At 43.3% G+C, this 26,426-nt stretch overlaps 1 protein-coding gene across 6 annotated transcripts in view; it reads right to left on the bottom strand.

The window, feature by feature from the left end:
• MYLK (myosin light chain kinase) overlaps positions 1-26,426 on the bottom strand; it is a 1,681,938-nt gene that overhangs the window by 285,583 nt on the left and 1,369,929 nt on the right. For all 6 annotated transcript variants that reach the window (XM_069224656.1, XM_069224654.1, XM_069224658.1 and 3 more), the window contains one exon: positions 11,308-11,461. In XM_069224656.1, coding sequence (XP_069080757.1) covers positions 11,308-11,461 — 154 coding nt within the window. The remainder of the gene's footprint in view (positions 1-11,307; positions 11,462-26,426) is intronic.

Here is a 26,426-nt window from a genome sequence, read left to right as displayed (position 1 = left end):
ACCCCTGCTCTGAGTACCCCTGCTGCATTGGTGTCCGCATCCCTGGTGCTGATTTTTGTTGTCATGGGTGAACACGGATGATGTGCGCGCATCTTAACATCAGCCTGTCTCACACATTGTGGTCATATGGGACTGGGAGCAGTACCCAAAGTGCTACCCTCATAGTGGTGAAAGGCTACGGCATTTGTCAAAAGTTAAGCAGCACGAGAATGGTGGTGGCAGCATACTGTTTAGAAATCAGTATAAGTGAACAGGGCTTTTACACCGGTTACTGGAATGAGGCCTACAGGCTCACTCATGTAATGTCCATCTGCGGTGTGCTTAACTCACCCTCTGCCTACATGAAGTTAGTATATAGCACTGTGCAGGGCAGGTGTGTCATATGCATGTGCTGGGTGTATGCGTTCCTGTAAATGGTACAATACATGCATAGCTGTCAAGGGTTCAGATTGCATATGTGTGACATTTCTGTGGTTTCAGACCAGGTATGAGTGACATTCTACTTCAAATTTTAACACTTCGAGTGACACTTTCAGGTGAGTAAAAGAAAGCTGCAACCTGGATTTGAATGTGTACTTGTGGATTTTTAGTCACTGTATCAAGATATATTCCACAGCAATGAACATAGACCTAAAACAAGTCAGAGCTCTCGGCGTCACCAAAGCTTATTAGCAGAATTAGATCAGTGACTAACAGCAAGTTTGTTAATGATTAGAATTTAAAAGGTTTCAATTCTGAAAGCATTAGACAGTGGATTGAACAATTCTAGGAAGGGGTAGTGGTATTTGGTGTGTTTTAGCACTCCTGTTTGTTCTCCCATGCACACCATTTTCCTCTGCAGTTTCTCAATCTGTTAGGCACTCATTGCGCTGCAGAATGTGGTGCACCATTCTTTGCTGATTGCAGGCAGGCTGAGTCTGGTGCATTCCAGAGGAGAATCCTGCTCTTGGATCTCACTTCTGTTTTGGCTGCAGTGCTGCGTCACAAGACTGTTCCACTGTAAGACCTGCGCTCTCTGCCTGGCTGTTAGCGCGTGGTGGAGGTGTTGTGGTCTGTCTCTCTCAACCTCAGGTCCATCAATAGGGCAAAAACTGGTTAGTCTGACACTACAGCTGTGTCCCCAAACCAGCACCGTCCAAACACATGACTACAGGGCTGGGCCAGTGAGACAATGTTGATTAACCTCAGGAGTAGTCATTCATTAGAGGTGGGCAAGCCAACAAATTTTACAGGGCAAGCCTATCCAGAGCCAAGCCAATGATCGGCTTTGGCTCTAATTACCCATATATGAACCGAGCCACAAAGATATTTGTCATGTAAATTATGCCACAAACATCATGGTAAAATAAGATACATTGGCCTGAATTAGTTCTTGACGGAGGGAATACTCTGTCACAAACGTGACGGATATCCCGTCTACCGTATTAGGGTCCCCATAGCAGATAATGGGATAGTAATATAACAGACAGGATATCTGTCACATTTGTGATGGTGTATTTCCCACCACCAAGACCTAAATCAGGCCCAGTGTCTTCAAAATCTAAAAATGTATATTTCTTTATTATGTGAAAGAGTACCTCTGAATATATCTATGCATTGAGAATTATTTATTAAAACGTAACAGTTTTCAAACTTGAACTAAGAAATATCACTGCCCCTTTCCTGATGATAATGGTATTAGACAATTAAGAGGAGAAAGTCTGTTGTCTTGTACACCGTATATATGTATTAGAATCCTATTATAGATGCAGCAACATTGTAGTCTTTTATGTCAAACACAAAAGTGGTTTGGATCTAACGCACATCCGAGGCTGACATATTTTCATGTGGTGCCATACATGAATAATGGACAAAAAAGTGACTCAGTGAAATAAATTATTTGTTTAGGATTACACAATGTGATCAAGGAAGGAAAAAGCATTGGTCCGAGATTTCCCAGTCGCACGCTATGTTCCGCCATTAGAGCGTTTCCCACATCAAAATCAAAAGCTGATGCTTTGGCCTTCATTCATCTAGGATGAGATTAGAGCGTGGGTGACACACAGAATCCGCATTCTATTTGTGGAAGTTTTACATAGTGGGAACTTTGCCCTAGGGAATACCAGCACTTCACAAGAGACACAGACTAGTTACACATGTTTTTTTTCTGTCCGTGGAGATGTATACATGATTCATACGATGCCGAGCCGAGGTCAAGATTCAGATCCTATTTCTCCCTATTCCACGGTCGCCAGCTTCCGCCCCTAGAATACATTGCCTTCCCATGACACCTCAGCTGGTTTTGAGGAACGCCAGCTGAGCCAGAACCAGGGCAGACATCTGGCTTGAGTCTGGGTGGCTCACTCATCTTTAGTTAATACAGCACATTCACCCAGAGCGGCGGATGAAACGATGTGGCTACTGAGGGGGCGGCCACCACAGGCCGTGAAATAGGGCTCTCACCTGGTCAAGCAGAAAGAAACAACATCCGACCAGCATGGCATCTGCCACAGCGAAGAGGCACAGCAATAAGAGTTGTATGTGGGCAGGCAGCTGAAGTACAAGAAAAGATAACCCTGCTGCCGCTGCTCTGGGCCAATAAGGTATCTGCTGACTGCCTGCCTGATTGTGACTGGGTCTTTCCCTTAAAATAACCCACAAAAGGCGCAGCTGGATGAACCCACGTGGAACTGCCGAGCACTCTACCTGATCCAGGCATCTGTAGTAATTTATTACTTAAGCTTCATGTGAGACTAGAGGTACTGAGACAGACCGGGTAGGATAGTTTAAAAAAATCCAGAATTTCTGTCTTACTATATTAAAAAACAACAGCACATGCTCATGACTTCTCTGTGCACGGTTCACAGTGTATCAATATGAAAAAGCACTTTATCTAGTTAGATTGTAAAGTGCACAGCTTAAACCTTGCTGACTGCATTGGTTTTGTATCCTTGTTAGCCTATCATATAGAAAATGGGGGCCAGGACCTAATATGCGTGACTAATGCATTTTATTGCAGTCATGTGGACAACTGCACTAAAATGTGTTAGTGTAACTCTTGATGCATGGTACTTGGCAGGGCTGCACATGGAAGATTCTGGGTGCTATGTTGGTAGACCCAGGGCTCACTAGAGGAGCATGGAGAAGCAGAGGAATCCTTTCAGAAAGATTTGTGGATTGCTGCATTTCTTTGAGCTAGGTGGGCCACACTGGAGGAATAGAGAACCAGGCTTTTCAGTAAGCTTCAAAGGGTCCTCTGTGATTCAGACACAGGTCACTGGAAAGGGGCCTGTGCACATCTCAGGAGGGAGATGGGAATGACAAGAGAATCATAAGCGGCAGGGCCAAGACTCTGGGGTAACCTTTTGATGCACATATCACTGTGGCTGACATCCTAGTGTGAACCTCTAGCTACTCCCATGGCCTGTGTTGTGAGGCTACCCGATTTAGAATCACTCCTGCTATGATGGACTGCTTTCTGAAGGAAGGGCAGGGCAGAGGAGAGGGCACTACGAAAGGAAGCAGAACTCCAACACAAACCTTAAAGGTTCAGACCCTAAATCAAATTTGGCGCCCGTAAATGGACTTTAATAAGAGGACCTCAAAGCCCCCAAAATTTTCAATCAGTCAATTGTGCTGTGCAAGGAAGAGCTCTGCAAGACTTCTGCCTGTGATCAGGACTGGAGGCATGGGTCTGCCAGCCTCTTAGATGCTGAAGGGACATCAACCAGGGACATCCAAGACCACCCAGAGCCCGGAGCACCAGAGCTTGCCAAGACCAGCGTGCCCTGTGAAAAAGAGGAAGAGAAATTCAGTGGGGGCATCCTGGCAAGTGGATCCCTGTAGGGCTGCAGGAATTGATCGAGACATCATCCATGTGAAGGTTTAAGTTATCAACACCGTATGCCAGAGGGGGTCGCTGTGAAGTTTGCAGGTCAGAATTACTGCTGTGCCAATTGGGCCTCAGTCTGTGTGTGGAGTGAAATCAGTGACTTCGTATGCCAGGTGAGGCATTTGTGAAGATTATTGCCATGCCAATTGAACCATGGCCCTGCGTGGAGTGAAGTCTGCGACGCCGTAAGCCTGGTGGGGCTCTCACAAATGAGAGTGGTATATACAAGCAGGAACAGTGGTGCACATTTTTGTGATTTTGTTAGGGCATCCATGTACAAAGTAACCCACTTGGCATAGGGAACAGCAATTCTAAAGAAGCATAGATTGTTAGGTACCAGAGCAGAAGTTGGATTGCTGGGCAATTCTAAGATGAACTTGAACTGACATAACAATGTCACATGGGCATAAGTAGAGCAAAATTAATTTTGAAATGCTTTCAGCAGATCAATCTAGAAGTGTAGTTGGTTTGTAACATCAACGCACACAATACAAGCAAAGCCTTACTGGAGCATTTTGAAATCCTCTGATGAGTAATCACATGTATTAATCCGATTGTCTGAAATTATGGTTGATTGCAGTGTCAACATTGCAGATATTTTGGAGCTTAGAGCTTCATGTGTGAATTATAGCAATATATTAACAAGCCTGTCTCTTGTGTGGTGATAAGTAGTACTTCGAGGATGAGTCATGTGATGAAAGGCAGTGAATACCTACCTGCTTAGCTGAGCACAGTACATGCTGCTTCGCATATAGTGAGTGTGAAGAGGTGCACAATGGTATCATGCATCTCAGCCTTGGTTGTCAGTAGACAGTCTGTTACTAGGGGATAGTGGATGCGTGAGCAGATGATAATATCATTATCAGGCGTGCAATCACCATTCTTGCATTCTAATTAGAATATATTGTGGGTACTGCATTAGCTCCCGAAGAAGGAGAAGCAAAAATGGGTTGCGCCATTGACATTCAGCCATTCGTAACGAAGATTCAATAACATTACTTGATTCAAGACATTGTTACATAAGGCTGGAGGAATCTGAACATTGTGGTTCTGGTTCTTACTTGCATTTCTGCACAAGAAAAAGTGCCGTACAACGCATGTGAAAGATTTGTGAACATTTTCAAAATAACTTTGCATGGGGGATTTGAAGCCGCAGACCTCACGAAAGTATTTAGGTCAAAGTAGTACAATTTAACATTGTCAGCGATAAGGAACTGCAAATTTCAAACATGCCTAGCTGTATCACTGGTATTAGTCACCCAAAAAGAAGAGAAAACACTATTATTTCGTACTGGTTCTAAAAAGCTACTCTAAGGGCCCAGGCAGTTGGCTGAAATGAGTACCAAGGGTTAAAAGGGTTGTCAAATCCTTAAATATGTGAAGAAACAATAAACTTAAATGTGACTGCGCACTGTGCGATGACACAAAATCTTGCACTGAGGAGGCAATGGGCACGTGCAGGATCGCCTTTTCTTTCATACTTTTGCAAGAGTTCAGAGGTCCCGCCACTAGAGGGCAATATACTTACCACTTTGGATACTTAACCTCTTAGGTGCGGGCGTCGGCCACTGGCCGACGCCCACACACCCTCCCTGGTGCGGGTCACGACCAGTGGCCGACACCAGGAAGGGTATTAATAAATCCTCGGGTGCGTCGCACCCGAGGATTTTTTTTTTTTTTTAATCTCCCCCCCCGGGAGACACGGAAGCTTCCGTGTCTCCCCCCGCCCCCCCACCCGCCCCTTTGTGACGTCAGCGCGCCGCGAGGCGCGCTGACGTTTCAAAGGTGTTTTCCCCATCAAAGCAGGAAGCAGCCTTGCGGCCGCTTCCTGCTTTGATGGGGAAAACGGCCTTTTCCACGTTCGGGAAGGCCTCGTAAGAAAGGGGAGAGTCTCCCCTTTCTTACGAGGCCTTCCTGAAAGTGTTTCCTGGCCCCCGATCGCAGCACAGCTCTCCCCTTTCTTACGAGGCCTTCCTGAAAGTGTTTCCTGGCCCCCGGTCGCAGCTGTGCTGCGATCGGGAGCCAGAAAACACTTTCAGGTTTCCTGGCTCCCCGATTGCAGCACAGCTGCGATCGGGGGGCCAGGAAACACTTTGAAAAGGCCTCGTAAGAAAGGGGAGACTCTCCCCATTCTTACGAGGCCTTCTGAAATTGTTTCTGGTCCCCGATTGCAGCACAGCTGCGATCGGGGGCCAGGAAACACCACTAGACACCAGGGATTTCACTTTGGGGGGGCGGCCCCCCCGGAAAACGGGCCGCCACCCCCCGGCATAATTATAAAAATAAAAAAAAGGTAGGTGCCCCCGGGGATTTTTTTTTTCACAAAAAAATAAAAAATAAATAAAATGAAATGACAGGGGGTCGCCCGTGGGCAGGGTTTGGCCCCCAAGGAAACCATACAACAACTAAAAAAAAACAGATTTATATATAGATTTATATATATCTATGTAGATAGATATATCTAGGTACATGGATATATCTATAGATATATCTATGTAGATAGATATATATATATATATAGAGGTAGATCTATATCAAAGAGATTAATAACGCGCGCTACTCACCTGTGAGGGTCTCAAGGCGCTGGGGGGGAGGGGGGTTACGGGGGGAGGGAAAGGGGCTGGGAGGTTCACTGTTCGAAAAGCCAGGTTTTGAGGCCCTTCCTGAAAAGAAGTAGGTTTTGGGTCTTGCGAAGGTGGGTTGTGAGGGCGTTCCAGGTTTTGGGTGCAAGGTAGGAGAAGGATCTGCCCCCGGTGGTGGTGTGTTTGATGCGGGGGACAGAGGCGAGAGAGAGGTCAGCTGAGCGGACGTTTCGTGTGGGGGTGTGGAAGGTGACTCTCGTTGAGGTAGGCAGGGCCTGTGTTGTGGAGTGATTTGTGTGCGAGGATGAGGATCTTGAAGGTGATCCTTTTGTCAATGGGGAGCCAGTGGAGGGATTTGAGGTGTGGAGAGATGTGTTCGTGTCGGCGGAGGTCGAGGATGAGTCGTGCTGCTGAGTTCTGGATGCGTGTAGTTTGCGCTTGAGTTTTAGAGTGGTGCCGGCGTAGAGGGCGTTTCCGTAATCAAGCCTGCTGCTGATGAGTGCGTGAGTGACAGTTTTTCTGGTCTCTGTGGGGATCCATTTGAATGTTTTTCAGTATACGGAGTGTGTTGAAGCATGAGGAAGTAAGAGCGTTGATTTGTTGGGTCATCGAGAGGGAGGAGTCTAGGATGATGCTGAGGTTGCGTGCGTGGTTGGCGGGGGTGGGTGCAGGGCCTAGCGTGGTGGGCCACCATGAGGGGTCCCAGGTGTTTTTGTGTGGGCCAAAGAGGATTATTTCGGTTTTGCTTGAGTTGAGTTTCAGGTGGTTGGCTGTCATATATATATCACTTTTGTCAATATGTGTGTGGTGTCCCTGGGGGGAAAAGGGTCCGACTTGTCTAGTGGCAGTTTTAGTGCCATAAAGAAGGTTTATATGCCTACTGCAAAGAGCAAATCTGTATTTTATGTAAATAGCTGAGTACATTAGTAAAGTCTATGGAGAGATGAAGGGCACTTTTGCTGGGTGGTAATGAGGGAATCCGAGGAGGAGGGAGTGGGAGCACCAATAATGATTGTTGGACTGGGCGCAGGAGGTGCTAAAGACTGTGATGAATGGTATGTGACAAGGTGTTTTTTGAGTGTCTTGAAAGTACGTGCTGATTGAGGGAAGAAGCGTAGGTAAGGTGGCCTCTACTGTTGCACGTATCTCACACACACCATCGATTTTGTGACTGTCTACGTAGGCTAGTGTTTTAGAGCAACAGTTTAGCCAATAGCAGAGATGGCATCTTGATGGATGACTGCTGCCTGCACTCGGGTTATAGAGGACCGCTCTGACATAGGATCAGATACTGAGACAGCATCTGAGCGATAGGACAATGGCGCAGACTCTGGGAGTGATTTTTCAGTCAGAGGAGTCCCATTCGATAACTCCTCTTCCAGTACATTATGAGGGAGGTGATGAGGGAGGTGATGAGGACAGTCCTGCTGTCCCTTCGCAAGCTGTTCGTGCAACTGGGTAATAGTGGGTTAGGCCAACCCAGAGAGCAGGTGAATGCGGCGGCAAGCAGAGAGAGAGTGCTCTCTTGGGAGCTCCCCAATTTAGTTCAGCTCCAAATTCCACCACCCAAATCATATTGTGGAGACATCAAAATTGTCTATGGCAAAACAAACTGGGTTTGTAAGGCAGGCACCTGTGTTTTTGGTCCTGGATTCGGTGGCCATATAGAGAAACACACTAAACCCAAACATTTCTGGAAACTAGACATTCGGGGGAGTCCACAGAGGTGTGACTTGTGTGGATTCCCCAAAGTTTTCTTACCCAGAATACCCTGCAAAGCTGAAATGTTGAAAAAAAACTCATTTTTTCTCGCATTTCTGTCACACAAACTACAGGAATATGCTGGGATCCACAACATTCCTACCACCCAGTGACTCCTCACCTGTCCTGATAAAAACACTACCCCACTTGAGTGCCTACACCTAGTGCCTGTGTCAGGAATGGATCACCCCAGGGTCAACAGCTGCCTCACGTAAGGACCAACATTGACCGTTGTGTGATCTATTCCTGTCGCAGGCACCAGGCCTAACCACACAAGTGAGGTATCATATTTATCGGGAGACTTGGGGGAATGCTGGGTGGAAGGAAATTTGTGGCTCCTCTCAGATTCCAGAACTTTCTGTCACCGAAATGTGAGGAAAATGTTATTTTAGCCACATTTTGAGGTTTGCAAAGGATTCTGGGTAACAGAACCTGGTCCGAGCCCCACAAGTCACCTCATCTTGGATTCCCCTGGGTTTCTAGTTTTCAAAAATGTGCTGGTTTGCTAGGTTTCCCCTGGTGCCGGCTGAGCTAGAGGTCAAAATCCACAGGTAGGCACTGTTTTCTATGAAAAAATGTGATGTGTCCACGTTGTGTTTTGGGGCATTTCCTGTCGCGGGCGCTAGGCCTACCCACACAAGTGAGGTATCATTTTTATCGGGAGCCTTGGGGGAACGCTGGGTGGAAGGAAATTTGTGGCTCCTCTCAGATTCCAGAACTTTCTGTCACCGAAATGTGAGGAAAACTCGTTTTTTTAGCCACTTTTTGAGGTTTGCAAAGGATTCTGGGTAACAGAACCTGGTCCGAGCCCCGCAAGTCACCCCTACTTGGATTCCCCTAGGTCTCTAGTTTTCAGAAATGCACAGGTTTGGTAGGTTTCCCTAGGTGCCGGCTGAGCTAGAGGCCAAAATCTACAGGTAGGCACTTCGCAAAAAACACCTCTGTTTTCTTCCCAAAATTTGGATGTGTCCACGTTGCGCTTTGGGGCGTTTCCTGTCGCAGGCGCTAGGCCTAGCCACACAAGTGAGGTATCATTTTTATCGGGAGACTTGGGGTAACGCCGGGTGGAAGGACATTTGTGGCTCCTCTCAGATTCCAGAACTTTCTGTCACCGAAATGTGAGGAAAACTTGTTTTTTTAGCCACTTTTTGAGGTTTGCAAAGGATTCTGGGTAACAGAACCTTGTCCGAGCCCCGCAAGTCACCCCTCCTTGGATTCCCCTAGGTCTCTAGTTTTCAGAAATGCACAGGTTTGGTAGGTTTCCCTAGGTGCCGGCTGAGCTGGAGGCCAAAATCTACAGGTAGGCACTTTGCAAAAAACACCTCTGTTTTCTTCCAAAAATTTAGATGTGTCCACGTTGCGCTTTGGGGCGTTTCCTGTCGCAGGCGCTAGGCCTACCCATACAAGTGAGGTATCATTTTTATTGGGAGACTTGGGGGAACGCTGCGTGGAAGGAAATTTGTGGCTCCTCTCAGATTCCAGAACTTTCTGTCACCGAAATGTGAGGAAAACTTGTTTTTTTAGCCACTTTTTGAGGTTTGCAAAGGATTCTGGGTAACAGAACCTGGTCCGAGCCCCGCAAGTCACCCCTCCTTGGATTCCCCTAGGTCTCTAGTTTTCAGAAATGCACAGGTTTGGTAGGTTTCCCTAGGTGCCGGCTGAGCTAGAGGCCAAAATATACAGGTAGGCACTTTGCAAAAAACACCTCTGTTTTCTTCCAAAAATTTGTATGTGTCCATGTTGTGTTTTGGGGCATTTCCTGTCGCGGGCACTAGGCCTACCCACACAAGTGAGGTATCATTTTTATCGGGAGACTTGGGGGAACATAGAATAGCAAAACAAGTGTTATTGCCCCTTATCTTTCTCTACATTTTTTCCTTCCAAATATAAGAGAGTGTGTAAAAAAGACGTCTATTTGAGAAATGCCCTGCAATTCACATGCTAGTATGGGCACCTCGGAATTCAGCGATGTGCAAATAAGCACTGCTCCTCAAAACCTTATCTTGATCCCATTTTGGAAATGCAAAGGTTTTCTTGATACCTCTTTTTCACTCTTCATATTTCAGCAAATGAATTGCTGTATACCCAGGATAGAATGAAAACCAACTGCAGGGTGCAGCTCATTTATTGGCTCTGGGTACCTAGGGTTCTTGATGAACCTACAAGCCCTTTATATCCCCGCAACCAGAAGAGTCCAGCAGACAAAACGGTATATTGCTTTCAGAAATCTGACATCGCAGGAAAAAGTTACAGAGTAAAACATAAAGAAAAATGGCTGTTGTTTTCAGCTCAATTTCAATATTTTTTTATTTCAGCTGATATTTTCTGTAGGAAAACCTTGTAGGATCTACACAAATGACCCCTTGCTGAATTCAGAATTTTGTCTAGTATTCAGAAATGTTTAGCATTCCAGGATCCAGCATTGGTTTCACACCCATTCCTGTCACTAACTGGAAGGAGGCTGAAAGCACCAAATATAGTAAAAATGGGGTATGTCCCAGTAAAATGCCAAATTTGTGTTGAAAAATGTGGTTTTCTGATTCAAGTCTGCCCGTTCCTGAAAGGTGGGAAGATAGTGATTTCAGCACCAGAAACCCTTTGTTGATGGCATTTTCAGGGAAAAAACCACAAGCCTTCTTCGGCAGCCCTTTTTTCCCTTTTTTTCGGAAAAAACAAAATTTTCACTGTATTTTGGCTATTTTCTTGGTCTCCTCCAGGGGAAACCACAAACTCTGGGTACCATTAGAATCCCTAGGATGTTGGAAAAAAAGGACGCAAATTTGGCGTGGTTAGCTTATGTGGACAAAAAGTTATGAAGCCCTAAGCGCGAACTACCCCAAATAGCCAAAAAAGGGCTCAGCACTGGGGGGGGGAAAGGCCCAGCAGCTAAGGGGTTAAAATTTATAACATAGAAGATAATCACAGTTAAGAAACATGTCATCCCTGGATCTCTGATATATTGTAAAAACAACAATGCCCATAACAATCACAAGTGTGTGCATTCCTCATCATTCAAAGCATTTAACTGTCATTAGGAAATTACGATTTCTTGAAAGACATTATTATGGCAAAGTGAAGATTTGTAGGGCTTACCGACAATAGTGAGATTCACTTGTGCTTGCTTACTGCCCAATTTGTTTTCTACAAGTAGAGTGTAACATCCACAGTGCTCTTGCTTCGCTGCAGTTATAGTTAGTTTGCTAGTCGTCTCTGCATTCTCTATCTTGATAGACTCACTTTCTTTTATCTGTCATGAAAACCAACAAGAAAGTTAGCAATTTGTAATTGTGGAGCAGAATAATGTATGTCTATTATAATTCAGATAATAACATGAGGTCCTTATTTCCACATGCCTAAACATCAGCTCGAGTTGATGATAGACACAAATACAGTAAACTAGTTTGGGTAAAACCCATCATCTGAATGGACTCTCTCTGGTGATATTTCTACCACACTCTAAAATACCTGTAGAATAACTTGCTCTACATTAGTGTCATTACTTGATACACGCCAGATCAAAATTGCATTTTAAAAATCACATCTTCGAGTCAGATTTATTCCTTGATGCAAGCAGACTAGCGTTGTCTGCTGAAGAGATGTCAATCTTTATCCAAATTGGTGAAATGTTGTGAAACGGCCTCCCTCCAGTTGCTGTTATGATTGAGCACCTTTGCCCAACTTCTTGAACTGACATCAAATATGCAGATTAGTGGTGGGGCAAGGTAATATGTTTTTACATCTGTAGCCCCTGGCAACATGTTGACAGTACCACTCCTGTCTCTCCTGTGGCCGCATATGAAGTAATCATCTTAGAAATGAATGTCGATCAGTATGGCGTAGTACCTGTTGGGGGCCTCATGACTTGAGGGTTCAGCGGGCTTCCTCTGCTGACACTCCAAGGACGTCCTTCAGGAGTGCTTGTAAGTGCCCACAATCAAATTGCTGTAACCGTGCTCCTTTATAAGGCTGGAATTGTCTAGTTAGGTGTACAAACATTAATTAGCCTCAAATGCTCTGCTTATAGCATCACACCTTATGTCACAGATGACATCTCTAATTACATTATTGACATCACAGGTGACATCATCTTTCACCTTTCCACTGACATCATTATGACATCACTATGGATAAACAAGTGTTTGTTTGCCAATGTGTTATTTACTTACATGAGGATGCTATGTAGTGTTAGTCAGTGTTTCGAAATATCACCTCACCCACAGCCAACTCATGGGTTTTACCCCCAGTGATGGCGTAAATCAGTGGGGATGGATTGCAGGTCCTGGTCAAAGACAATAACCTGTACCTAGACCTTGTATGAATGATTCAGCTTTGCGTACCAGGATTCACGTGCATGGTCTAGGCACAATGGGGATTGAGCAAAAGGCCTCCGAATAAACACGGCCCTGCGCTTAATCTCACTACAGACATATCTGCTGTGGGGAGACTTCAGGCCATGTGCATCATGGGTTGCAGGTAATATGATGTGTCTTGTCTTGCACATGTCATCCACAACACCAAAGTTTAGCTCATGACCACTACATTGAGGACAAGTTATGGTTTGCACAGCTAACTAAAAGTTGCCAATTTCAGCAGGTTTTAGATTTTGATTTGCAACCATGATGTTACTTTAGCCGGAGTGTCTTCATATTTTTTTAAACGTGCATTAAGATCTTATGAGCCAACAAACCTTAACTTACCATTCACATTTTTCAGTGATTTTTTTGTATGGAGCAAATACTACATCTGTTAGAAATAGGGTCTCTGGTTGGCAGTCAGTTTCCACTCTGTCCAAGCACGGACCCTCACTCTAGTCAGGGCAAAGGAGAATCACCCTCAGTTAACCCCCGCTCACCCCCTTGGTTGCTTGGCAGGCAGGCAGGCTTAACTTCAGAAGCAATGTGTAAAGTATTTGTACCAACACACAGTAATACAGTAAAAACACTACAAAATGGACACCACACCAGTTTAGAAAAATAGGTAATATTTATCTAAATCAAACAAGACCGAAATTACAAAAATCCAACATACACAAGTCAAGATATGAATTTTAAAAAGAATAAGAGTCTTAGGGCCAGATGTACAAAATTCCTGAATTGCGACTCGCAAATTGCGAGTCAGACAGACTCGCAATTTGCGAGTCACTATTCAGTATACAGGATGGTGTCCCTGACACCATCTGTGACTCGCAAGGGCGTGGCAAAGGCACACCTCATTAATATTAATGAGGTGGGTCGCAATTTGCAACCCCCTTGCGACTCGCAGCACTCACAGGGATGGTGGCCTGCTGGAGACAGCAGACCACCATGTCTGTGACTGCTTTTAAATAAAGCAGTTTTTTTTGTAATGCAGCCCGTTTTCCTTAAAGGAAAACGAGATGCATTACAAAATGAAAAAAAAAAATCAATGCTATTCACAAAGGGGAAGGGGTCCCATGGGACCCCTTCCCTTTTGAGAATGGGTTACCACCAGTGTGACACTGGTGGTAACTGCGATCGCTTTGTGCAGCATTGCCATGCGACTCGCAATTAGGAAGGGGAACACCCCTTCCTAATTGCAACTCGCAGTCTAGTTTTGCAAGTCGGTAACCAGGTTACCGACTCACAAAACGGGGATTGGGCATCGCAATGTGGGTTTTGCACGTCGCAAACAGCAAAATTCGCTGTTTGCGACATGCAAAAACTTTGCTACATCTGGTCCTTAATCCTTAGAAAACAATGAGAATGCTGTTGTTACACAAAGTACCTGGTTAACATAACAAAAAGCCGCACGGGCAAGTGTGCATCCAAAAAGGCCAGCGATGTGTTGATTTCTCACTTGCAAACAAGACTGCATCGTTCCTTCTCTGGTTGTGTCGGCATGCGTCGTTTCCTCTCTCCCACAAGAGAGTGATGCATCGATTCCCAGATGGGCACTTCGGGCCCGGGTAGGCTTTGCATTGATTTTTCACGCCCAGCGATGTTGCATTGAAGCCGTGATGCAGGTGGAGCGTTAATTTTAGCTGTAAGGCCGGCGGAGCATTGCTTATCAGCTGCGGTGAAGATGGTGCATCAAATGTTTCCCGCACAGCGGTCTGTGTGTGGATTTCTGTCCTTTTCCACCAGCTTCACCTTTCAAGGGAGCAGAGACAGGTTAGGCACCACTTGGCAGGGCAGGAATCTCAGCAGAGAGTCCAGGTGCTGGCAGAGAGAGGTCTTTGATGTCCTTGAGACTTCAACAACAGGAGGTATGCTCAGTTCAAGCCCTTGGAGATTCTTCACTAGTGGGAAGTCACACAAAGGTCAATCTTTGTCTCTTTCAGGCAGAAGCAGCTACTGCAGACCCACCTAGCAAAGTACAGTCACAGGCAAAAGGGCAGTACTCCTCCTCCAGCTCTCCAGCTCTTCTCATTGGCAGAGGTTCCCGTTGGTTCCAGAAGTAATCTGAGTTTCAGGGGTTTTGGGTCCAATACTTATACCCCTTTCTGCCTTTGAAGTAGGCCTACTTCAAAGAAAAGTCTCTATTGTTTACAAGATCCTGCCTTTCCCAGGCCAGGCCCGAGACACACACCAGGGGGTTGGGGACTGCATTGTGTGAGGGCAGGCACAGCCCACTCAGGTGTAAGTGACCATTCCTCCCCTCCACTCCACTCTAGCACAGATGCCTCATCAGGATTTGCACGCTACACACCAGCTCCCTTTGTCTCACTGTCTAAAGGGGATTCACAAACAGCCCAACTGTCAAACTGACCCAGACAAACAATCCACACACAGGCAAAGTCACAGAATGGTTTAAGCAAGAAAATGCCTATTTTCTAAAAGTGACATTTTCAAACTAACAATCTAAAAAACAACTGTGCTAAAAGATGTATTTTTAAATTGTGAGTTCAGAGACCCTAAACTCCATATTTTCATGTGCTCCCAAAGAGAATCTTTACTTTAATAATATTTAAAGTCAGCTCCCATGTTAACCTATGAGAGAGGTGGGCCTTGCAACAGTTGAGACTGACTTTAGCAGTACTTCTCTGTTAGGACAAGTAACACACATCAGTACATGTCCCACCTTTAACATACACTGCACCCCTGCCCATGGGGCTACCTAGGGCCTACCTTAGGTGTGCCTTATATGTACATGGGTACACTTGCCAGGTCGAATTGGCAGTTTAAAACTGCATTCACAAACACTGCAGTGGCAGGTCTGAGCCATGTTTACAGGGCTACTAGTGTGGGTGGCACAACCAGTGCTGCAGGCACACTAGTAGCATTTGATTTATAGGCCCTAGGCACCTCTAGTGCACCTTACTAGGGACTTACTTGTAAATCAACTATGCCAATCATGGAAAGTCAATTACACATATAATTTACACAGGGAACACTTACACTTTAGCACTGGTCAGCAGTACTAAAGTGTCCAGAGCAAACAAAACAGCAAAAACAGAGTCCAGCACACAGAAGGAACCTGGAAAGCAGAGGCAAAAAGTTAGGGGAGACCACGCTATGGATGCTAAGTCTAACAACATCGAACCCCAATATATTTATAATTCATTATGCCCAACCCTCATCATGGTGAACACCTGCTGTGCACAGCCTTCATCCGTGCACGGTGTCCTCTGGGAACCCCTGCATCAGCCTCAGTGTTACCAAACGTCTGCTTTGTGCAGCAAACTCTTGGGACATGCCTTCGCCAGTGTCCAGTTGTGATTGAAATCCCATGCCAAACCCAAGCCCACCCCAGCCTTTGAGACTGCTGCACATGCCCTAGGACTGTAAACAGCAGGGTTTGCACTCTGGGCCTGGCTAATCAGTGCTCAATGTGAATTGTGAATTTTCCTTTAAAAAAAATAAAAAATCATGATTTAAAGACAAGAAAATACTTGTTAAAAAACTTCTGGTCCTGTTTGTGGGTATGTGAACTCCTTGTCAGTACCAGGCTTTTATTTGTTACTTAAGAACTTAAGACAGCCTCTTCCATTTTGGTAGCCCAACATCCAGCCTGCACCCATTGCACTTCTCTTTATGATGTAAGCTGGAGTGCATCATATTATGTGGTATGTGTCTGAAGAACATTTTCCATTGATGCCAGCCAATCCGATTGTTTGGGTCGGTTGATCCTGTTAGGGTCCATGAACCCAACTGACAGGGTTTATTTTAAATTTTTTATTTTAACATTTTATTGAAGATTTATGGTGCAAAATGCATCAGTGAACAGGAAAAAGATAATAAATAACAAAATACGTGGCATAAAATAATAGAATAAGCAAGAAGCAGAAGTATTACATTAAAGTTTGAAACATCATGGTCAGGTACAACGAAGAAATTGTTTATGAGCTCTATATCAGAAAATGTGGTACCAGGTACCACAGCAAGTTAAAGATTCACGAGCATGAAAGTATATCAGTATACCCGGCTATTGGAGTTGACTCGTTGTCTGACATGAGCAACAAAGGGGCTGCTTCTCGCAAGACAGGAGAGAGAGAGGAGAGAGATAAAGATACAGGGGTGGGAGAGACAAGACCACCCAAATGTTTAACTGAGAAAAAGGGGCATGGTTAGCCGGGGATTCAATGTCGAGTAAACGGATCTGAAGGGGTAAGGGGTTATATATATACATCCAGGGGAAGCCAAAGTAATCTGGATTTGTTCAGGTTTAAATTTTTATTAAGGATAGTATTATCTGCATATCTGAGAAAGCAAACCCAGGCCCACCAAGTATTGCAAGAGATGGCATTGACATCTTTCTGGTCACAAAGGATCGTTTTGATCCCTAAAATAAGACGTAGGTTAAATAGCAAGAATTCTGATTCGATAAGTAGTGTAATGTTGGAGAGTATCCAGGGGCCTAGGCAAATTAATTTTGGGTTCAAGGTGACATTACAGTGGAAGATGGTGTTAATGGTATTATTAATGTCATTCCTGTAGGAGCCAAGCATAGGGCAGTAGAAGATTATGTATTCAAAGTCACCGACCTCCGAGGAGTAATTCCAACATTTGTCTGAGTCAATTTGTCGAGGTCCAAAAGGATATGTGTAATATCCAATATTTACATTGCTGTATTATAGGGGAGATCCTTAGCTTTGAAACGTTTCCAGATTTGTGCCAAAGTTTTCCTCGTTTAAATGAGCATATCCCTCTTTAAAGAAAAAAATCTAGCCATTTGTTTTGTTGTTTCTGTAAAGGGCTGTCAGTGTGTTTTTTTGTATATTTTTTATGCTTGGTGGTCTTGTGCTGCAAGAAGGGTCAGTATATTAAGGATACTTGGATTTTGTGGGTTTCCGAAGTATTGGTTTTGATTAATTGCAAGGTTGCGTGTATGGAGGAAAATGGAATGGGGTTTGTTTCTCCAATCACATCCTTGACATATAGGATATTTAGTGAAGACCAGTCATGCCAGTGGGGGGATTTACCATTAATTTTTATCAGTGGATTGTGCCATAGTGATGCGTAGGTTGATTGTTTAATTTGATTGTGCATTTGCTAAGTGCTTAATCACTCGTAATGTATTTCTGAGTATATTAGCCTGGTGTATAGGTTTGAAGTAATTCAACGAAATGATGGCTAGGGGTGTAAAAGGGTCAAAGAGAGCCTTCTCTATTTCTGCCCATATGGGTGGTGGGAGTAAAGGATTTGGATATCAACACTGTATAGCTTACATAAGGAGAAATGCCATTTCAAGTTTGCTTAAACTGGGGAGGCCCACTCCTCCTTTTTCTTTGTTCGTTAATAATATCTTATTTGTAGGGGTGGGCAAAGAATTCTGCTCTGCTGGTGGATTTCGCAGAGTTTTCCCCATTCTGCGCGGAGTTCAGAAAAACTCCACAAAACAAGTCAGAGCAGAGTTTTTTCTCTCGCGTGGCTCACCAATGTTAAGTTGGCAAGCGAGAGAAATCATTAAGTTGGCGAGCAAGATTTCTGAATGCTTACGGTTGCAGCAGGTCACTACTGCTCGCACTAAGAAAACTGCAGCTCATGTTGAGGAAGTAGAAAATCTAGTTGAGCGGCAGAAAGAAGTTAGCACCCTCTGGTGTTCCGTATGATGCTGTGCTGCTGATTTTACGGCACAGGAGAAACTCCTGGCACTGAAAATCAGCGCAAATAATGTGCCTTACCCAAACTCCGCAGATCACGGAACTTCGCACAGAACAGCAGAGTTTTTTTAGCACTTCATGAAGTTCCGCGTAGCAGAACTCTGCAAACTCCACCCAGACCTACTTATTTACAATTCAGGGGTTTTTACTATGCCCCAAAAAATTGGGTAAAAGACCTATTCAGAAGTTTAAAGAACGTATCAGATAGATGAATCGTATTGAGAAGGAATACCACTCTTCTGTCTTTATTTAAAGAGTAGCCTGCAGCCTTGGAGTAGGTACTGATTAGAAGCATAATTTCTGGGATGAGTCTGCATCTTCCGAAAAGATGAGGACATCATTGGCAAATGCTGCTACCTTATGAGTTGTGAGCCCAAACGGTATGCCCTTAATGATTGAGACACGTCTTAATTTGGAAAGTATGGATTCTATAGCTAGAAGAAAAAGCAATGGTGAAAGGAGGCATCCTTGCCTCATGCCTTGAGGTAAGTTACATTTATCTGATAGGGAACTATTGACTAACTTTGGCTGAAGGGTTGTAATAAAGAACATAAACAATTTGTTTAAATTGAAGGTCAAAGTTAAATGAGTGAATTACTGATCTAAGGAAGGACAAAGACATCTTACTGAAGGCTTTTTCTGCGGCCATAGCCCGGAGTTTGGAGAAGGGTTGCTCTTTCCATAACATGTGCCAAGAGCCGTATGTTATCAGAGGCTAGTCTATCTTTTATAAGGCCAATTTGGGATGGATGTATTAGTGAGGGAAGTATTTTCTCTCATCTTGTGGCTAAGATTTTGGCATATAATTTACAATCGATATTAGGTAGAGTTATTGGTCAATACTTTTTTGTTTCTAGAGGGTCTTTACGGTCTTTGTGGATTACTATAATAATCACTTCAGTAAAATTCGAACTGGTGGTACCTGCAGAGGCATAAAAGTTAAAAAGTGACTTCTGAGGTGGGGATAGTAGCATTTAAAAAAAGGTTTTATAGAAGACAGCTATGAAGCAATCCGGTCCTGTTTCTTTTTGGTTTTAAGTGTTTTGATTGCCTCATTTATCTCTTCTGTTTCAAAAGGTTTGTTAAGGTTTGTGAGCAGTGCATAGGTTTTTCATTTGTTTGTGGGATTCCCCTGGTATATGTTTGCATGGAGATAATCCATCTAGGACTAGGTCCATTGGTAGGTTGAGGTCTCCTCCCATAAAGAGGTTTGAACCATTTGGAATTTCATTAATCCTCTTATTAAGGTCTATCCAAAGGGGGTAAGAGTCTACTGTTGAGGCATATAAATTAACAATTAAGATCTCCTGATTATCTTTTGAGATATGGGAAAAGAACATCCAACTGTCAGTGTCGTGTACGGTTTTGAGTATTTTAATACCTGCAGTCCTTGCAAAGACAGTCACAACTCAATTTTACAATTATACCTGTTGATGTATATTTTGCTTCTCACCTTATAGAGGATTAAAATATCTTCTGTAACTGGACTTTCATGGACTTATTACTTGTGTTTTGAGGAGTGCCCTGGTTTTGCTCTTTTCTTTGCATTTTTGTTACCTACAACTCAATTTTACTTGTCAGAGGCGGGTGAGCATGACAGATCTGAGTACCAATTATTTAAGCAGTTTCAGGCAATGTCTTTATTTATGCTAGTATCTTGAAGTAGGAGAATGTGCCCTTTAGGTTTATGACAGTAATCTATAATCTTTCATCATTTGACAAAATGATTGAGCCCCTTCATGTTAAGTGACAGTATATTGTTTGGTTAGGCATGGCATGCGATAAAGAGTGTTAGGTGAAATTTGGGTTCACTGATAAGAGTGAATTAGCCCCCTTGTTTTGGGTGACAATATCCTAAACATGTGACGGGACATGATATGTGGTATGATGGGTTAGCTGAATTTCGGGTTTGGTGGAAAAGCAGCAGGTAGTAGCCCTATAGCTTGACAATGTGACATGACAGGGAATGGTGATCCTAATGGATTCGCGCCTAGAGGGTCCCATTTGGTTGGAGGGAGTGGTAGAGAGGGAAGTAAAGGAAAGAAGTATAAGAAAATAAATATAAAAAGTGAAAAATATGGAAAAAAAACAATTTCCTATCCTAAGACGGAAGGTGTGGCCAATGGTTCGCCCTACGACAGATGAAAGGAAGATAGAAAAGAGAGTCGCAGCAGAGTGTGAGGAGACAGGGATAAAGCATGATAAAAAAAAGTAGAGTGGTTGTTGATGTTACCGTAGGTGGAAGTGAGTCCGACTTTCAGGAAAGCCTGTGTAATCAGAAATTCGTATATAACTGCAATCAAGGTAAGCATTTAAATCATTTGTGATATTAAGCATTCAGAAAGAATCACGCATTGGAATGGAACAAAACAATAAGAACTTACAAGGTACCTCATAAACATTGTTTAGAGACTTATCAAAATACTTTGTACAGTAATCAAGTGTTCTAGCTATAATGTGTATTTGTCACACGTAAGCAGGAGGTACAAAATGTGACTAATTAATTAGTAAAGAACGGTGGTGTAGTGTAAAAGGTAACTGAATAACTTTAAATCTTAACATTATATGAAGGTATGCAGATGGCGCTGAATACATTTGAGAAACAACTGATCATATCAATAAAGATATTGAAACTCTGGATATGTAAAGATCGTCACATCTGTAAACTGAATTAACTGAGTCTCATCTGTCTAGGTGACGAACTGTCAAGGATAGATTTCAGATTGGCACTGAAGTATTAGTTCAAGTAATCATTTCTTGTTACTGGAGATTCTCTATGTATGATAGTGGATCGGCAGGATCATCGAAGAGCACACATTTTCCCATGTTAGTGATTCTGAATCTGCCTCGACCAATGAAGGAGAAGGTGATGTTCATATTTGTGAGGATTTTTCACAATGTTAAAAAACCTTTCCTTCTAAGTACTGATTTTTGTGCAAGGTCCTGAGAAATTCTGATTTTGTTGTCATTCCAGATGAGCGACTTGATTTTTCTCATATGTAGTAAGATTGCTTCTGAATGCTGGAATCTGAGTGGTCTGAAGATGAGTGGACCTGGTGTTTCCGAGCCTAGTATTGGCCTGGTTGGAACTCTGTGTGCTTTCTCAATTTTGAATGGTATCTTGAATTTGATATCCAGGCTATGAAAAATCCATTGTTCAAGGAACGAGACACATGATGTTGCTTGGTCCTCAGACCCTTCAGGCAGGCCAAAGGTTCTTATATTTCCTCTTCTATTTCAGCTTACTAGTTCAATTATGGTTGTACAGAGGGTACTTATCAGCTTAGCTGTAGCTTGTTTGGATTTTTTGTCTTGGTCGCCTTCGTCCTCCAACTTGCTGGTTCTTCACTCTGCTTCAGTAGTTCACATAGAAAGCGATTTAAGTTCACTACAAATGGCTGGGATTTCTGTTTGCATAAGATCGGTGTTCATCTTAATACTTTGTGCTAGTTCTTGCAAGGATGATAGATTGTGGAGGATCAGGTCCATTTTTTCATTGATTACTAAGTCCTGCATTGCTTTGCTCACTGATTTGATGTTGGGTAATCTTGCTTGGCCATTTGGGGGACGTCTTTTTGTCTTTCTTTTCTTTATGGTCCTTCCCTTCTTTGTCTTGAAGCTCCTTTTTGTCGTCCATATAGAAGTGTAGAATTGTTAAATGGAGCCGGAAAGGGATGTGGAAATTAAGGCTTAAGGTTACGCAATGACAATGTCACTGAAGATTAAACACTGCTTGTATTTCGCAAGGGATTGAGAGAGATCACAGAAACTATATATCGGTGTAGGAGGATTCTGCCCTCTGTTTGGTTTAACTTAGAGCTGGAGGCAAGGTAGCTCAGTTATTGGTATTGTATTTAAGTGGTAGTTAGCACTATGTTGATTCATTGAATCTCACATTTCCAGCATTCGTGTACCCCCAAGAGCAAGTCAATGTGAAATCAAGGAAAAATTAGTTCACTAGATTCTGCTCTAGATAGACTACTCAGATTAACCAACCAATCACTGTGGCACCATTATGTTTTATTCTGTGCAAATTATGTTTGCATTTGTTCAGTGTGATTAAGTTGTTAAGTAGGCCACAATCATGCCTGTTCCCATATGGTTGGTGCACTGATGTGTTGAAGGTCAGCGCTTCCCCACGGTGTTTGTGGACTCTGAATAATGTAGCCAGGAATGCATGTAACTCAGTGTTGTTGTGGTCTTGCAGCTTGCAGTTAAATGATCAATGTCAGAATCGTTGGTGCATTACTGAAATTACTTTACACACTGTAAGTGAGCTCGTTGGGGCTTTATTGTGTTTGTATATCGCTGGGCGCATAATTAGCTGTTTTCCTTGATGTGACTGTTAGGTCAGCCAGGCTTTGGTTTTTAGCTGAGTAGTCACACCTCCAGAGATGTGAGCGTGAGTGCCAAGGGATGGGATTATCATGACAGTGTCCCTTCATTATGTACATGCGCTGTGTGTGGGATGTTAGAATTTCGTAATGATGGTATACCACTGAGCACGTAGTGAATTATACCCCCCAATATGACCGTTTGTGTCCGGGGTTAGGACTGTGTCCTAGACGGGAGGCCAAGTCAGAGGCCCAAGGGATGTTATCGCATATCGAGAGGTGAGATATGCGATCGAACTGCCATGCCTTGGGTCCTCATGCAGAGACGTCTTGTTCCCTCATTCCCTAAGAATAGCCGCCAGCGGTAAAAGGAGATGTGCCCGGCAGCCATGGAGCTATCAGCCTTTTGTGCAGGATATTGTTGCTAAAGTTGTAATACCAATAGGCGTGGGCTACGGACTTTGCCTTGGGTGTCCTATTTCCGTTTTTGTTGAGGTCCTTAGCTGATTAGGGTCTTCGAACAAGCGATCATGCAGCTGGGTGCCTAGGTGGCCTGATCCTAGTGGCATCGCGGTTGCTATTCTCTCACTGCCAGTCTGTCTAAGGAGTTCTGGGGTTCCTGGAAAGTGGGTGAATACAGAGGGTTTTTGGATTGTAAAGTTCTCAATGGGATTCAAGAGAGCATTCCAAATCCAGACTTGCCGCAGATGGGTTGCGATGGAGGCGGATGGAGGGACTAATCCACTCAAACTCGCCCCCAGCTGTTGGAGCTCTCAACTAGGTAGCCATCTTCGCAGGCTTCAAGCCATGACCGTAACTGAAAAAGTTTCGCCAAATTTATCTAAAGTCTGCTCTATATCTTTTGTAAGACGCTTTTCTCAAAATATGCTTAAGTGGATTTATACTAAACCATAAATAGCACTTTTTGTGACACATGCTTTGAGAATAAAAAAGAAAATCCAAGGCACCTTTCCTAGCTAGGAATGGAGCAGGGTTGGAGATGCGGCAAGGGATGTCAGATGATGAGAAGAGCAAAAGGGAAGGTGTATGGTGGAATAGGATGAGACAGATTTCTCTTGAGTGATAAGACAGACTAACACAATACACTCCAGTAGATTACTGTTCCTTCTGTCTAGGTCTGAGTGCAACCTGCCAGTGACACATTTTAATCCCTACAAAATAACTCTGTCTAAAGGCAGTGGCAGCTGAGAACCCTCTCTAATGGGCAGGTCGAAGAACTTCACTGGACAACAGGATTCTTACTGGTACAAAGAAAATGTACCATTGGCTTTGAATTACTTTAACCTGAATACATGATTTACACCACAGATGCTAATGCTGTCTGTGCCCCACATAGTGTCTCACACCTTTCCTTGTGCCCACCACTGATCTCCACCCACATCTCCCCAGTAACATCATCACTGTTGAAACCAGTGTGACTGAGAGTAACTGATCACATTTCAAAATACTACGACTGTGAAAGCAGTGGCCTAGACTAAAGTAACAAATGCAGAAGTCTAAGGTCAGACCAGTTCAAAAGTAACTTTCACATTATTTTTGTTGTGATTCTCTTGCTTATGTCCTCTTCCTGTTCATCTTCATTTTTCGTTACAACGTTCTGCTTTATTCATGTGGATGGAAAGAGGGCTGGGAAGTTAGACAAAAACAGAAACAACTGTAACTCAGGATGTTGAAGAATACTCTTAGAGGAAACTTGCATGCAGGCCTATAAATCTATTGGACCATGTTTCTGAGCAAGTCTTTGCCTAGGACTCGACCCATTTCCATGTCTAATCTAATGCAACGGAGTTTACTTTTAACACATACAGTTTTGCTGGTTCTCTCATTATTACATTTATAACTGTCATTGTTATCTAAGGTGATCATGCAGCTGTCAATTGCCCACAGATAATCTGTGATACTGTCCAGCAGTAATTTACTGTATTATATTTCCTGTAATTGTAATTGTGTTTATATAGCGCTTACTAACCCTGACGTGGCATCAAAGGGGTTTTCGGCAAGTAACACGCTACTCCGGAAACCAAAAGGGTTAGTGGTGAATTAGTATAGGGAAATATGGGTTAATTTGAGCTGTGTCTGTTAGCTGGATTAAATAGGGTAATGAAAGGATTGAAAAGTCTAGAAAGTGTTATTTGGGAGGGCATATTAATTTAGTTTTAAGCATCAGCATTTTGAATTCTGGAACTTGGCTTTTGCTTTTAGCAGTGTTAGCATAGACTCAACATTCCCAAAGCAGTGGAATCTGTTGGCTAAACATCCCAGTCTGTATCACTGAGTCACATCCTGGCATGAGGCAGCCTTCCCAGAGGAGCAGTATAATTTAGTCTTCACCCTTTGTATGTCATGAATATACATTTGCATACTAATTTACAACATTTATATTCAATGTGTAGTTTGATTTCATTAACCTGTGTGTTATATTTAAAGAAATCAATTGAGTATTTCCATTGCAAACATCAAAGTGATATATATGAGTGTATTAATCTATTGATGTAATCTTATTATGCATATTCACATTTAACACTCATTATTTATTCTCACTTTATGTGTACTTCATATTGGAAATTACATTCATTTTGATTCTGAAAGGCTTAACTTGACATGAGGCCTAGACTGAAAGTGCTTTATTGAATTTGCCAGTGTGTTAATTTCTTTCTTCTGCAGGTTCATTATCACATGTCTTCTTAACTAGAGAAAGGATTATTGTTTGTATTAGATGACTGATAGTGATGCCTGTGGGGAGGAAGAAATAATGGTCAAAGGAGGCCTTCTGATTATTGCATATCAGTATGGTGGGGTGCTCAAGGTTGGTGGCTGTAGTCCCAGTTTTGATGAGATGGGAACTCAGGGAGTATGCAAACTTCCCTCACGTTGTGCTTTTTGGTTGGTTCTCGGGGTGAGAAAGAAATACAAATGTTTTTGAAGCTACTAATTGGTGATTTCATAGCTACTTAGGCAGAATTTGCCTTGACTCTGAGAGGGAACAGGTCTCTCTGCTGGGTTGTGCTGAGCATTCCACATTCTCCACTGAACTTCACCAGACGTGTTATTCCATCCTTCTGTACTCCCTGGATAGAAATCCCTATCAATTAATGCTGTCCTTAACCTACAGTTAGACCCGAAAAGGGAAGTTCCTTTATGGAATACCTTATTGAGACAATTTGTTTTATTTGTATTGTGGCTGTTACTATTCTGTAATCATTTTATTATGACAACTTACAGACACATTTCAGCCTTCAAACTATATGGCTGTATCTTGTGAACTTATTTTTACCCTGAATATATAGTGGATGAATAAATAATCTCATTCTTCCAAATTATTAATTATTGGCCCTTTTTGTAAGTCACATTGGCTTCACAAACTGAAAAATTTATTTCTGATGTTAACTCCCTAACGGAGTTTCAAGTCGACTAACAAACGTCCATACTACCAAGGGGGAAATATATTTGATGATTTTACCAAGAGAGTAAAGCCTGCCATCACTAGCTAAGTGCCACGATACTTTTTGGTCCATCAGCTCTTAGCTGTTCTCATTGCGCAGCACAGGTGCATCCTCAGCAGAGGTTCCGGGGGGCATTAGCAGGAGGAGGGACACAAAGGGTGTACTGGAATTGTATCTCAAAGTCTTACACTCCCCTTGGGTATGTTTCATTATTTTGATACGTGAGCTCTGTGTTATTTGCATCCATTACACAGTGATGCTGAAAGAACATCAAAACCTGTGAAGACAGTTGTGCTGCACATCTACAATTTGTGTATGGGACAACATATAAAGGGGCAACAAATTATTTGCTTC

The sequence above is a fragment of the Pleurodeles waltl genome, chromosome 3_1, assembly GCF_031143425.1.
Source record: "Pleurodeles waltl isolate 20211129_DDA chromosome 3_1, aPleWal1.hap1.20221129, whole genome shotgun sequence".
Classification (NCBI taxonomy): domain Eukaryota; kingdom Metazoa; phylum Chordata; class Amphibia; order Caudata; family Salamandridae; genus Pleurodeles; species Pleurodeles waltl.
Note: the sequence above shows the minus strand (reverse complement) of the source record. Positions and strands in the feature narration are given on the sequence as shown.